The sequence below is a fragment of the Caretta caretta genome, chromosome 2, assembly GCF_965140235.1.
Source record: "Caretta caretta isolate rCarCar2 chromosome 2, rCarCar1.hap1, whole genome shotgun sequence".
NCBI lineage: Eukaryota > Metazoa > Chordata > Testudines > Cheloniidae > Caretta > Caretta caretta.
This window is the reverse complement of record NC_134207.1, coordinates 176,776,074-176,789,900: the sequence shown is the minus strand read 5'-3', so window position 1 is coordinate 176,789,900 and position 13,827 is coordinate 176,776,074. Positions and strand designations below refer to the sequence as shown.

Sequence of the window (13,827 nt, the reverse complement as noted above, 5' to 3'; positions counted from 1 at the left end):
ACACATTTCATGGATACGTCCAAATAAAAGCTTGCTAATTTTATTGTTAAATATAGTAAGACTGACATTTTCATTTTAGGCTCTCTCACTTTGCTTTTCTCCTACTGCAGTTTTTATTTTGAGGTAAGCTGACTTTGTATTTCACCCATTTCTATGCTTGCAATCCAGACTTATTCTTTAACTATGATGTGTTGTTTTCTCCACACATTATTTCAATTCTCGGTTCCACTTACTAAACATCTCCAGAATTCACGATTACTTAACAAATTTTGCAGCTAAAACTATGGTGCATGCCGTGGTTCTTTCCTGTCTCAACTCTTCCTAGGTTTTCCAACTAATCTTCCTACCGCTACTCTATCGGACACGCAAGTGGCACAGAATCACAGGACTTGTCTTAATTTTCATTGCTTGCAATTTTCTCGCTTGACTCTTCTCCTTAGACATCTGTATTGGTTGCCCCTTTTTGAGTGTGTTCAGCCAACATTCAAAATCTTGTAATTAAAGCCATTGTTTTACGGTTGATATCATTCTGTGATCTGATCTCTGCTTATACTCCCCCTCATAAACTGTGCTTAATTTGGAACACTCTTTGACCTCTACTAAGACTGCCAATAAGGGTTGCCTTTGGGATCAGGGTTCAGGGTTTTTTCCCACATCTTTATTCCTCCAATCTCTCACTGGATATTCATGCTGCTGAATTATCATTTAAAACTTAAACTTGAAGATTTTATTTTTTTCCTCGAGCTACTTCAAGCTATTTTACTTAATCTGTTTTATCTCTCTTTTTATGAGCATGCTATTGTATTGTGTGTACATCTGCTACTTTATGAAGTGCAGTGCCTTGATACTTCTAAAGCCTGATATGTTTTATCTCCATGAAAGTACAAACATTGATTAGTGGCTATAAGAAGTTGCTATGCATTTACTAAGGATATACAAGATCCATGTGATAGTAAAAGAATAACTACATATTAATATTTTGCATTTATTTAGTAGTTTTCATCTATACCTCTCATATGGGCCAGATTCTCAGCTGATATAAATTGGTACCACTACACTGAAATCAATGGAGTTATGCCAATTTGCATTAGCTAAGGAGCTAGCTCAAAGCACTTTAAAAGTGAGTTGTTATTATTATCTCCATTTGACCAAGTGGATAACTGAAGTTCAGTCGTCCACAGTGAAACATCAAATGAGTGGGGCAAACAGGACTCTTTGCACAATCCACTAGACCACAACTGAACAGCTAAATGGTATGTTATTCACAGCATTGTTATTGTCATTATTTATAATCCTTGCTATGTTCTACACCAGCTGATCCCTCCCCCCCCCCCTTGTAGTCACATGGATAAAAGCACCAATCATTTATTTTCCTCAGATTGATAGGAATGGGATTGGTCAAAAGACACTGGACATGCTCATGATGAGGGAAGCATAGATCACTTTCTTTGGATAAGCATGACATTGTTACATGTTACAGTTCTGTTTTTAACATGAGAAGCCTGACCTCTGCATAAGGATGTTACCAATGATAATTTAGGAAAGATTTTAAACTTGATTTTTAGGACTTAAGTTTAAAAATATTTATTGTGACTGATCAGAATTCCAGATCTGAATGTGTATAGATAGAGGTGACTGCCATTTATTTGATGTAAGTGTCCTGGGGAATTTGTTAGAGACTTGCCAGACACAGACTGACTGTTTCTGATTCTGAAATGAGACAATGCACTGACTGGGAAAAAGGCAAACCACAACTATGTTTATAAATCAAATATCAGCTAGTTATGTTTTCCGCTGCAAATGAGAGATGTATTCCAATGATTTCGTTGGAAAATGAAGCGATCATTAAAAATACTATAACATGAACCCTGCTAGATTACATTTCTCATCTGCAGTGAAAACTTAGACAGCCTGATAAATGATCTACAAACATAGTTGCACTTTGCCTCTTTGCTGATCAGAGCATTGTCTCATTTCAGCATTAGAACCTCTTTTGGCAGTTCTATACCACATTTCCCAGGAGAGGACACTTGTACCAAATAAGTATCACCCATGTCTGTACTACCCCTAGGAGTTTGAAGAGAAGCATACTCATCCTTAACAAACTGCACAGAGCTACCAAGTATGATTATCCTCATCCTGGTGCCCCACAGATGTTCAACAAATGCATGACTCCCTCCTTCTCCCTTCCCTCTCTAAAATGAGCCAACCCATTCTTAAGTCACACTATGGCGGTTTGAAAAGACTCTTTCCCTCAAATGCTCATTAAACCTCCCTCGTCCCACCCAACTGCTATCAGCAGCCAGTCTTCTCTTCAGCACAGAGCCGCTCTGGGCCAGCTCATCCCTGTCCCCTGGCTCTGTCGTAGGCACATAAGTGTTCTGGCCAGAGACAAAGATGTGGTATGGCAGAGCAGAGTGAGCAGAGCAGAGCAGAGCAGAGTGGATTTATAACAGGGAGCCTTGACTCAGCCTTATCATTCAGTAGCCACAGATTTTCTTTTCTCCTTGGAACAGCATGCCATAGTCGTCTCACCTGGATCTAGAAATCAGTCAGACCCCAACTTGCATCTACCTGGGATTTGGCCAGTTTCCTAAGGGGTAACAGTTCTATATGTAAACAGAGAATTCCTGTGTCACATGAGATGATGGTTACAGCCAAATCAGAGCACCACAGTACTTGGTAATGGAAGAGTAGAACTGGCTTCAAGTGAGACAGTGACTTTCAAAATGGAAAATCCAATTAAATGACTGTTTTTCTTGCATTCACCATTGAATTAGGTTTTACATTCCTAAAAGGTTTTAAATATGAAATGATCATTCATTATGTTGCAAAATGTTTAGTATAACAATATTCTGAGTTCGTATATTACTATAAAAAGAAATAGATCATAATTTATAAGCATCTCTGACTGCTAAAATAAACTTTGCAGCTTTGCTCTGGCATATATTTTAAACACAAACACTTCAGCGTTTATTAATTTGAGATGTTTATCTGTTCATAGTATTCTTCCAATGAAGCATCACATTCCATTTTTTGTAAGATTCCTGGAGACCAAAAATGCAGAGCCAGTGATTCACTAAAAACTCCATTCACCTTCTGAGCAAGCACTGAAAAACCATCAACTTTGGAGGGTGGTGAAAATAGAAGGTAGGCTGTGGCATTCTACAGAGCAGAAGACAGACTTGTTTAAGAATATAGTCCCTGTGGAGTAGATATTATACTAAAGGAAATTGTAATATCAGCTAGTGAAGCTTTGAGACAGGGATGTGTAGGCAAAAATCAGAGTGAGTGTTAAAAGTAAAGACTTATTCTGAGGGTGGAGCTCATTTCTAAAATAGCTGAAATCAATTTCAATCATTACTTTCCAAAATGGAATATGCCTTGCTGCAAATTGGTCCATGAATTCGATTTCTGAATTCAAGTTTTTAGCATCAATTATTAGGGAATAATTTTCAGACGTATAATTTTATTCCTTTAAATCACATTTCTTCAAACTGCCAAAGGAACTGGTCTTCTTTGAAGGCTGTGAACATGACAGGTTTGAATTTTTGAAAATAAACTAGAGCTGTGTGAAACTTGGTGGTTTTGGTTCACAGACATCAGTAGAAGTTTGGTTTTACTTTATGGAAGTACACATCCTGAATTTTGTCTTGGTTTCCAAACCCATAAATCCCTTGATGACACACAGGGGAAGGAATGGGTCTACTAGCCAAAACTTGTCCCACCTTTTCTTGAAACTCAGCCTACATTCAGTCAAAAGGTCACACCTCAGAAAGTCTTACAGGGTGGGACTGTCAAAAGCACTCAGTGTAGACCTAGCTAGCTCTGCTCTCACTGAATTCAATGGGAGTTCACCAAAAAGTTCCCACAGAGCGAGGCTCCAGAGCATGTAGGACATTTCAACCCCCTGCACAAGAGCCAAGCATCCTGTCCCCCACCCCAATAAAAATGGCTCTCCAGCACCATAAAGCAGGAAGAAGGCAGGGTGTTCCCCATACCCTGTATAAAGCTCTGTGTCCATCTTCTGCATAATGCATATAGTTATTATTTGTATTACATTAGAGTCAAAAGGCTCCAGATTTGATCATTGTGCTCACTGCTATACACACACACACACACACACACACAGAGTAAGATACAGTCTCTGTGTCACCTTCTCCATATAGTAAACTCAGAACATTCTCTGTTTCTGACCCATTGTTGTACAGAATACGTAAGCAGGGATCTTTCAGTGGGTCTAATCGGCTATTTCTCAGAATTTTGTCACAAATAATGAGGGAAATTATCAACTTCTTTTTCATTCTTTTTAACAAGATGGGGCAGGGTGGAAAGAGGACTTTTAAAATCATCATAATGCAAACATGGGCATTCTGATCATTCAAAAAAAAAAGCATCTTAATATTGGCTTCCTGCTAATTGTTTTGTTTCTCTTTTCTAATCTAAAATTCTGACAAAGAAGAAAGGGGTTTTCTTTAGCATGATGAATGATAGGACATTCAGATGCCTACTTAATGACAATTAATTTACTGTATATCCATGCAAGTTAAGATAGTTTTAATTAGTTTTTACAAAGTAAAAGGGTAACTTCATCCTCTCTTTAGATAAAAGAAGCTATTGCCTGACTAAACACATTCTCATCAAATACAGAAGGTGAGGCTAAGTGACCTTCTTAGGATTCGCTCTTATTTTAATTCTCTATTTACTGTTTAAAATAACCCATTTGCATAATACTGCTTCAATTTTTTTGACTTTAGTCCTGAAATAATCCCTAATTGAAAAGTTGCTGCTATAATGAATTGCAAATGTGTGATCTCAACTTTAAAACCAAACACAAAACAAATTAAAGTGCATATATCAAATATCTGGACAGCTGTCCCTGTTTGAGATTATGTTTAAGACCCTTTTTTTATGAATGAACAGAGAGCATATGCATCAAAGATCAACATCCTTTCCTTTAAGCACAGGTGCTGGAACTAGCGTGCGGCAGCATCCCCGGCTTGAAGAGGTTTCCATCATGTACAGGATTTACAGTTTTGTTCAATGGCTTTCAGCACCTCCACTATACAAACTGTTCCAGCACCCCTGCCTTTAAGTAAAAAGAGGTAATTATTTGTGATGCTGAGGCTGTATTTCTATGCATATTATAGCATGTTCAATCCTCCAGCTGTTACTCCACAAGTAAGTCTTTTGATGTCTCTAGCGTTATTTGTGTAAGTTAAGGAAGTATGGGCTGGATGAATGCACCATAAGGTGGGTAGAAAGTTGGCTAGATTGTCGGGCTCAACGGGTAGTGATCAATGGCTCCATGTCTAGTTGGCAGCCGGTGTCAAGTGGAGTGCCCCAGGGGTCGGTCCTGGGGCTGGTTTTTTCAATATCTTCATAAATGATCTGGAGGATGGTATGGATTGCACTCTCAGCAAATTTGCGGATGATACTAAACTGGGAGGAGTGGTAGATACACTGGAGGGCAGGGATAGGATACAGAGGGACCTAGACAAATTGGAGGATTGGGCCAAAAGAAATCTGATGAGGTTCAATAAGGATAAGTACAGGGTCCTGCACTTAGGACGGAAGAACCCAATGCACAGCTACAGACTAGGGACCGAATGGCTAGGCAGCAGTTCTGCAGAAAAGGACCTAGGGGTGACAGTGGACGAGAAGCTGGATATGAGCCAGCAGTGTGCCCTTGTTGCCAAGAAGGCCAATGGCATTTTGGGATGTATAAGTAGGGGCATAGCGAGCAGATCGAGGGACGTGATCATCCCCCTCTATTCGACATTGGTGAGGCCTCATCTGGAGTACTGTGTCCAGTTTTGGGCCCCACACTACAAGAAGGATGTGGATAAATTGGAGAGAGTCCAGCGAAGGGCAACAAAAATGATTAGGGGTCTGGAACACATGAGTTATGAGGAGAGGCTGAGGGAACTGGGATTGTTTAGTCTGCAGAAGAGAAGAATGAGGGGGGATTTGATAGCTGCTTTCAACTACCTGAGAGGTAGTTCCAGAGAGGATGGTTCTAGACTATTCTCAGTGGTGGAAGAGGACAGGACAAGGAGTAATGGTCTCAAGTTGCAGTGGGGGAGGTTCAGGTTGGATATTAGGAAAAACTTTTTCACTAGGAGGGTGGTGAAACACTGGAATGCATTGCCTAGGGAGGTGGTGGAATCTCCTTCCTTAGAGGTTTTTAAGGTCAGGCTTGACAAAGCCCTGGCTGGGATGATTTAATTGGGTATGTGTCCTGCTTTTGAGCAGGGGGTTGGACTAGATGACCTCCTGAGGTCCCTTCCAACCCTGATATTCTATGATTCTATGATACAGAATTTTATCTATCTCTTTAGGTTTTCCTAGAATGCCCATCATGAGGGTAGGTAAGTGCTGAACAGGCAAATTACAGTAGGTCAGAATGCCAGTTTGGATTGGGCACATTATTTATCAAGCACTTTGGGATTCAAGGGATTATACACAGTGGACCAGATCCTCAGCTAGTGTAAATAAGGATCGCTCCATTGACTTCAGTGGAGCTATGACAGTTACACGAGTTGAGGATGTGTCCAAGTGTGATTGTTATATTTACATGTCTTGAACCATCCAAAAAGCAGAAAATGAATGTTATAATAAGTTGCTATTAATATGTGCCAAACACATTAATAGCCCTTTATCTCCCCCCCACACACCTTCTCTCCAACTCTCTCCCTTCAAAACCCTTTGAAAAACTCCATCTTCTGTGAAGCTTATCAGACATAATGTCCACAAAGCAGATTCTGGTTTTTATAAGCACCTCCAAGTAGGAAATGAGTATGTTTGGAATATTTTAACTACTGTAATGCACCATGCACAGTAATTGAATATAGAATATGTAATTGAAATTGAATTGTTAAAAAATGTGCTCACCTTCTTTTCGACTAATAAAAACGTCTAATTTGCACACTCAATTCCTGCACGATATATCTTATCAATCACTTATTTAACATATATTTAAATGAATGTCCTTGCAACACTGACTTTCTTATGTCCTCATGCTTTCTGTGGGTGAGCCTCATAATTCTCACATTCTATGCAGACTCCTTGGGATCAGCAGCCCCGGAACATGGTCAATAATGAGATATAGACGTGAGGAAACCACATGCTGGCAAGGATTTAAAAGAGTCACAGGCTAAACCAATTCTCTAATAGTATGCCACGTGGGAAGCAACAAGGTTTTATTCCGAGCCCCAGTCTCTTACTTCTCAAGTTATGGTGGAGATGGGGGAATGAGGATTTCATAGACAGCATTAGCAGCTCCTGAGTGAAGTGCTTTGCACAACTGTTACTCAACCAACAGTAACTCCATTTGGTTGACTAAAAAATAGCAGTGAGCAGCTTCAGATGGAGTGCTCTCCCTCAACTTTGCGGAGAGAAATGGAGGCCACGATAAAAGGTCTTGAAGATGATGCAGCACGTGGAAGGAGGTACATAGCTTAGAAATTTGAGACAGCATCCTTGGGGATTTGGCCATCCACATTGCCTGAGCCAGAAACAATCTCCAAGCTTAATCAGTACCAGGATACATAATTTTTAAACATATCTGCTGCTCTCTGAAGATGTTTTAGACAAATGCTATAAAATAAGAGTTGTTCACATTGACTGGTTGCTGGGTTTTTTTGCGGGAACGGGGACACTAACTAAGGTTAGGAAAATGGACGTAAATGTTTATTTATGAACAACGACTACTGGTGTCAACAGCAACAAAAATATCGACATTAAAGATAAACACGACAATGTTTGTTAATGTAAGGTAACCTTTTCAAAAACATTTAGTAATTTAGGAATCTGAGTCCACTTGAAAGTTAGTTTTACCCACAGCCCTTTATTTTTAGAAGCAATCACATTTCTTTCCTTCGTCGCTTTCAAAGTTTATTATCAGATTCACTTTGCTACCTCTCACTTCTTTTTTAAACTACTTTTAGGCCCCGATCCTGCAAAGAGACCCATGTGGGCACAAACTCTTGCATCTGCACAGAGCTCTACTGATGACAGTGGGGCTTCATGTGAGCACAGGGAATTTACCCATGGGGTTCTCTTTTCAGGATCAGGGCCTTATTTGTCCCACTTTTTTCAGCATGATCACTTACTATCCATGGCGTGAAGGTATTCCATATGAAGGGCACCAGCTCCTGCAGTAGCAGCTGAAGGAATAATGTCTGCATATGGGCTCCGCTGACCTGCCAATAGAGCCATCTGATGGTAATATTCAGCTGGACTGACTCCAGTGTGTGGAGCTAAGAACACAACATAAAAAAGCACCATTAATGACGTAAGAAAAACAAGAGGCAAAATTTTATTACTCCACTGCTTCCCTTTGGCTATTAAACCGGCTTTTTTATTTTTTAAAGCAACGCAACATCTGCAATATGCCGTGCAGTCAACATACGTCAACCAGTGATACTGCAAAGACATCATTCAGAAAATGGCAAGACATAAAATATTCATTTACCAGTGACACTTACCATTCACAGTGACCTCATTTTTTATATTTATTTTTTTAAGTGAATTTAAAAGTGACAGACTGACTGACAGGCCTGGAAACTAATACGTTTTATTTAGTCACAAGAAAAGCTAACCACAAGCAGCAAAAGCTTCTCTCCTGTGCCAATGTGTCTCAATCTTAACCTGAAACACCTCTTGCAAAGCAGGTCAAGTTCCATGATCATTCACATCTCCGAACGCCCTGCTGAAAATACCGAAAGGATGTCATCAGTGGGGGAATATTTTGTGAAATGCAAAACTGGACTAGGAGAAACTAATTTCTTTCAAGCAAATTAGCTGTCAGACAGGAACAATTTATAGGCATTTTTAGCCAAGGCTGGATTCATGTTAATGAGTAAGGTTCCCCTTTCCCCCCAGATCCTACATATACATGAGTAATGGAACTCATGAGAGTGGTCCCAATGACCTCAATGGGTCTACTTAGGTGTGTACGGCTCAGTGCCATAGAGGAGAGAGGCTGTATATGCCATTACTGTGTTCATGAATCATCCAATCCCCTGCAGATAACCTCCTTTACTTATAAAAAACAACTCAATTTCTGCAAAAATTATTCATGATCTGTTTTTCCTCCATACAATTTTCAAGCATCACTAAACTCCATGCAATGAGCTGAAGTGTAACATTGGAGTAATATTTCATTTCAGTGGCCCTCTGATGCTGCAATTATTAATAGATTGTTTTGTGGACTGAGCAGAAGATTAGTCATTATTCTTGTTTCTGCCACAGACTTCCTGGGTGAGCTTGGGCAAATCACTCTACCTCTCCGGTCCTCAGCTGCTCTATTTGTAAAGTGGAGATAATCATACTTCCCTAACTGTGCTCAGAAGAATGTTGTGCAGCACGGTTCATTAATATCTGTAAAGTACTTTGAGATTTTCAGATTTAAGGTCTCTACAGCAACGGAGTATTTTCATATTTATACTTGTTATTCAGCGCCATTCCTCCACCATTTCACTGGCTATGTTCTGAGTGGAAACACAACTTTAAGCACTAATCCTGGAAACACTGAACAATTTTATTCACATGGGACTACTAACACGGGTAAAGTGGCTTATTTGCATTAGTGTTTGAAGGATCAGGTCCTAAATGAAACACCACAAACACAGGAACCAGGTTTATTCTAAAAGGAAAAATGAAATGGCAGAGTTGGGGTGGGAGCTCTTACAGGAACAGGATTTACAGAGTATTTCAGTATGTTATAAAATAAAAAGTGTTCTCTGTTATATCGTGAGATCCAATATAAATGAAGAATAAACATTATTTTAATCAAACTTTAGGAAATATTAAAGAAAAATAAAAGGATTTTAGACAGTGCAGGAAAGGAAACCACAAGAGAAGTGAGCTGAGAAGAATTCTTCTTGTTTTCAAATTACAAATTGATTTCTAAAATAAATGTAATCCACACCTTGCCACTGTCACTTTCTGTAAAATGACAAGAAAAATATTTGACCACAAATTAAAAAAAACCCTCACTCATTACACTGAGTCATTGATTTTGAAGTTTTACAGTAGTAGACGACCATATCATCTTTCCAGACACACTTAAAACACTTCCTGAGCTTTCTGACATAAGTGTCTGGGTTAACTAACAATAACGTTGGCTGCAAGCTTTAAAATGAAATGCTTCAGAACCTATCAAAGCATATAGTGAGCATATAACTATATTACCAATGTTCCATAAATTGAAAGAATTTTTGGTTTCCTTAAGAAATCTTTCCTCTTTTTAAATACAAGAAATTGGCCAATTAATAATGGCTTGGTTGAAGGGTAATTGAGTTCAGTTAGGATGTGCAATTTATTTTTTAAAATATGTAAGTATTTTATAAAAGCAAAGCTCAATGTGGCTACTCACATATGTAAAGTTCCTCCTGGCCATATTTGCAGGATTACCCCACTAAGTGGGATTCTAAGTCTAGCTCTCCCTGTGACTGGACCTTTAGAATTTGAGCTGTTTGGGGCAAGGACTGCTGTCCTGATTCTCTTCCCATTTACAGCAGCTTTTACACCAGGGTAGCCTCAGTGGATTTACCCCTGCTTTACACCTGTGTAAATCAGAAAAGAATCACACCCCCTGCATAGTGGGCACTAATGCAATACACATAACAACTGGCTCAGTCCTAGACCCCACCTCTAGTTCCTTTGTGTTGCTGTGGGAAATCCATGGGTGGACCAAAATCGACAGAGCTGGCTCCACACCATTTGTTTTCCCGGGTGAGGTGATGACATAGTATGCAAAGCACTCATCCAGATCCTCAGCTGCTGTAGCCACTGTCTACAAGTTGCATAACAGAGCAACTCTAAAGCTGCTCTATATTATGCGATGGGCTGTTTGGCCCCTGGATCAGTGCAACTGTGGACTGAGCCCAAAAAGAATGATCTAATTGACCTAAAGCAATTTAACTGGCAATAGATATTTCATCATGACTTTTAGAAAAAACAGCATAATTTTACATACCTTCAAATGCAAACTGTGTGTGACAGAATTTATAATCAAGCCACTTATACCTTTAGGATTGTGTGTGTACACAGGTATATACTTGAACTATTATTTATTATTTGCATTCCAGTAGAGTCCAAAATGTGGTAGGTACTGTCAACAAACAAGGGAGATTAGGGTCTGATCTGAATAGATCTGTCTGAATAAGGGCTTTAGAGTTGCACACTTGACTGGCTTACCTGGCTAACTATGAATTCTATGTAATATATTTTACAACCTTTAATTAAATATGTTTTTTATTGGGATACCTATGAAACTTCATACTGGACAACAGAGATGGCAGTATGCTGATTTTTTAATTTCCATGAGCAACTGAGGTGGAATTAAAGTGTAAGTGAAATTATGTAGGAATCTCATTTGATAGCCGTTATTAAATTGTTCTTATATCAATTTTTTTAAAAAGCCTATATACATAAATTTACTTCGTAAGTTATATTACCACTTTAACTCTTTCAATTTTATAAATATATGCCATCAAAGTGTAATTACAATGCAACTAAAATGCAATGATAATAAAAGCTATAAAGCCTTACACAATTCCTTGTAATTTTTCTTTGTCCACTTCTATTTCCCAAGGATTTTGCTTCCACTTTCATAATTAGGGCTATTTAAGAATTCAGGACTTTTTTTTTGGCCCATGGCGGTATCCCTATAAATCAACTTATACTGCATAGATTACATGCTGTATGTATAGCACAATACACACATGCATGCATGCACTCTTATATGGTGGCTATCCCTGTGCTATGTAAATACCTATACATTGCCTGAAAATCAAATACATAAATAAACACAGAGTATGCAGTAGAATGTTTTAGATATACAAGAATCTATCTTTATTAGCCAATCTCTGGTCTTAAGAGGTGACTCTGCTCAAATACATAAACCGAGTACTAACTTGATCCATATTTATTAGGAAAGTTTATTAAGTTTTCTTGTGCCTACAATATGTTCAATTCTGTACACAGTTTGCAAAAATAAATACAATCACTGCCATAAGACATTACAATTGATTCTGTTCTAACCAGTCCAGTTTGTAGTCTCATGAGAGATCACTTAAGACAGATTTTACTGCAGATACAGTGAATGTATGTCTATATCTCTGCATATGTACATGTGTATGCCAATATACATGTACATATATTAATATAAATATATTTGTGGGGGGAGGGCATGTGAGAGATTGAGAAAGAGAGAGAGGTTTCAAAAGCTATAAAAAAGTTATATCATATTTATTCGACAATAAACGTATAGAACTTATTTGTGTCAAGATAAGGATTTCCAAATAGTCATTAGTGTTCTTTTTAAATGATTTTGCTGGTCATCATATAACACTGTTTGTTAAAATAAAATGTGTAGAATTAACCATAATTTAAACAACAACCAGGCTGTCGATATCACCAGTGGATATGTGCACACATACACTTTGATTGACATTACATCATTTTAATTTATTCTCATAAGACGAATATGCACCCATAACTAATGGGTTAGTGTAAAGGTATAGGCTCTTACAAGTGAGGATTAATTAGTCATCCATTTGAACAGAGTACACTACTCATTTTTCAAATTCTGCTAAAGGCAGTATGTCTGTTTTGTAAATTTGTGTGAGCACTGGGAAGAGCTTTTCCTTAATTAAAATAGTAGTTGAATTATCTTCACTACATACTCACTTGCTAATTTGGCCCATTATAACTCCACTCAGCACAATAAAGCAATTTTGAAACTTCAAACTACTAATGTACTGTTAAAAATAACACTTCCCAGAATCTAGCCCATGTGTGATTCTGTTCATTGCTCACTAAGGCAAAATTCACATTTAAATCAATGGGAATTTTTACTAAGGACTGAGTAGAGATTGCAGATCTTGGTCCTTTATAATTTAGCTTACATCCAAATAAACAGGGAGGTAATATCTACATCGTACTCAGACCTCAGGGAACATCACTTTCCTTTTATGCTGCCTAAATGTGAGTCATTTAAATATGCTGCACCTGATTCTGATCACCAATCACATATCTCATATAAGTGAAATTTCATTCGTCTTATCCTCAACTAGTATAAATTGGTGTAGCTCAATTTAAGTTAAATAGACCTATAATGACCCTCATTAGCAAGTGAGTGTGTTGTTAAGATAATAAAACTGCTATTTTAATAAAGGAAAAGACCTTTCCAACACAATATATCTCTTGAACTCGCTGGAGATATGCTGATTTATACAAGGTGATTTGATTTCAGTGCAGGCATTCCTGATTTATGCTGTTTTAAGGTAAGTCAGAATCATACCCACGGTCTGTCGCACAAAACAGAAGATATTACAAGCCATAAACATTGTTACATTTTTAATTTTGAATGAGAACTTTTTTTTTTGCTGAAGTTTCAACGTTTGTGAAATGTGCAAATGACCAGCAATAGGCTGATGAAGTATTGAAACATTTATGACATAATGAATATGGCTGACAAATCTGCTGAAGCTGCTTTGAACAAGGAAAAAAAAGAGAAATGTTGACAAGATTAATATAACTTAAGTTGCCACAATGACAGCAAACAGGAAGCCAGTCTTAAACCCACCGTCTGTAGGGCTGAGTCCACGGGCTGCCGAGATCATTGACAGAGACGGGCTACTGTGCAGTGATCGGATGTAGTCCATGTAAGGGTTAATATAAGGGTGAGGAGGGCTGAAGGGAGATTCTGATGTTGCAGCCGGATTTCTGTGTGGGGAAATTCTAATGAACGGAAGATCTGAATATGTTGGGCTACTAGATAAGGCAGAAGGCCTGGAATAAAGAGAGAGAGAGAGA

At 38.3% G+C, this 13,827-nt stretch overlaps 1 protein-coding gene across 6 annotated transcripts in view; it reads right to left on the bottom strand.

Moving 5' to 3' along the window:
- The window catches only part of GLI3 (GLI family zinc finger 3), a 246,887-nt gene that overhangs the window by 71,257 nt on the left and 161,803 nt on the right, over positions 1 to 13,827 (bottom strand). For 4 of the 6 annotated variants that reach the window (XM_048839132.2, XM_048839133.2, XM_048839131.2 and 1 more), the window contains 2 exons: positions 13,598 to 13,803; positions 8,115 to 8,261 (listed from right to left, as the gene is read on the bottom strand). The exons of 1 other annotated variant lie outside the window; for it this stretch is intronic. In XM_048839132.2, coding sequence (XP_048695089.2) covers positions 8,115 to 8,261; positions 13,598 to 13,803 — 353 coding nt within the window. The remainder of the gene's footprint in view (positions 1 to 8,114; positions 8,262 to 13,597; positions 13,804 to 13,827) is intronic. One more of the 6 variants, XM_075125604.1, reaches the window with a different exon arrangement.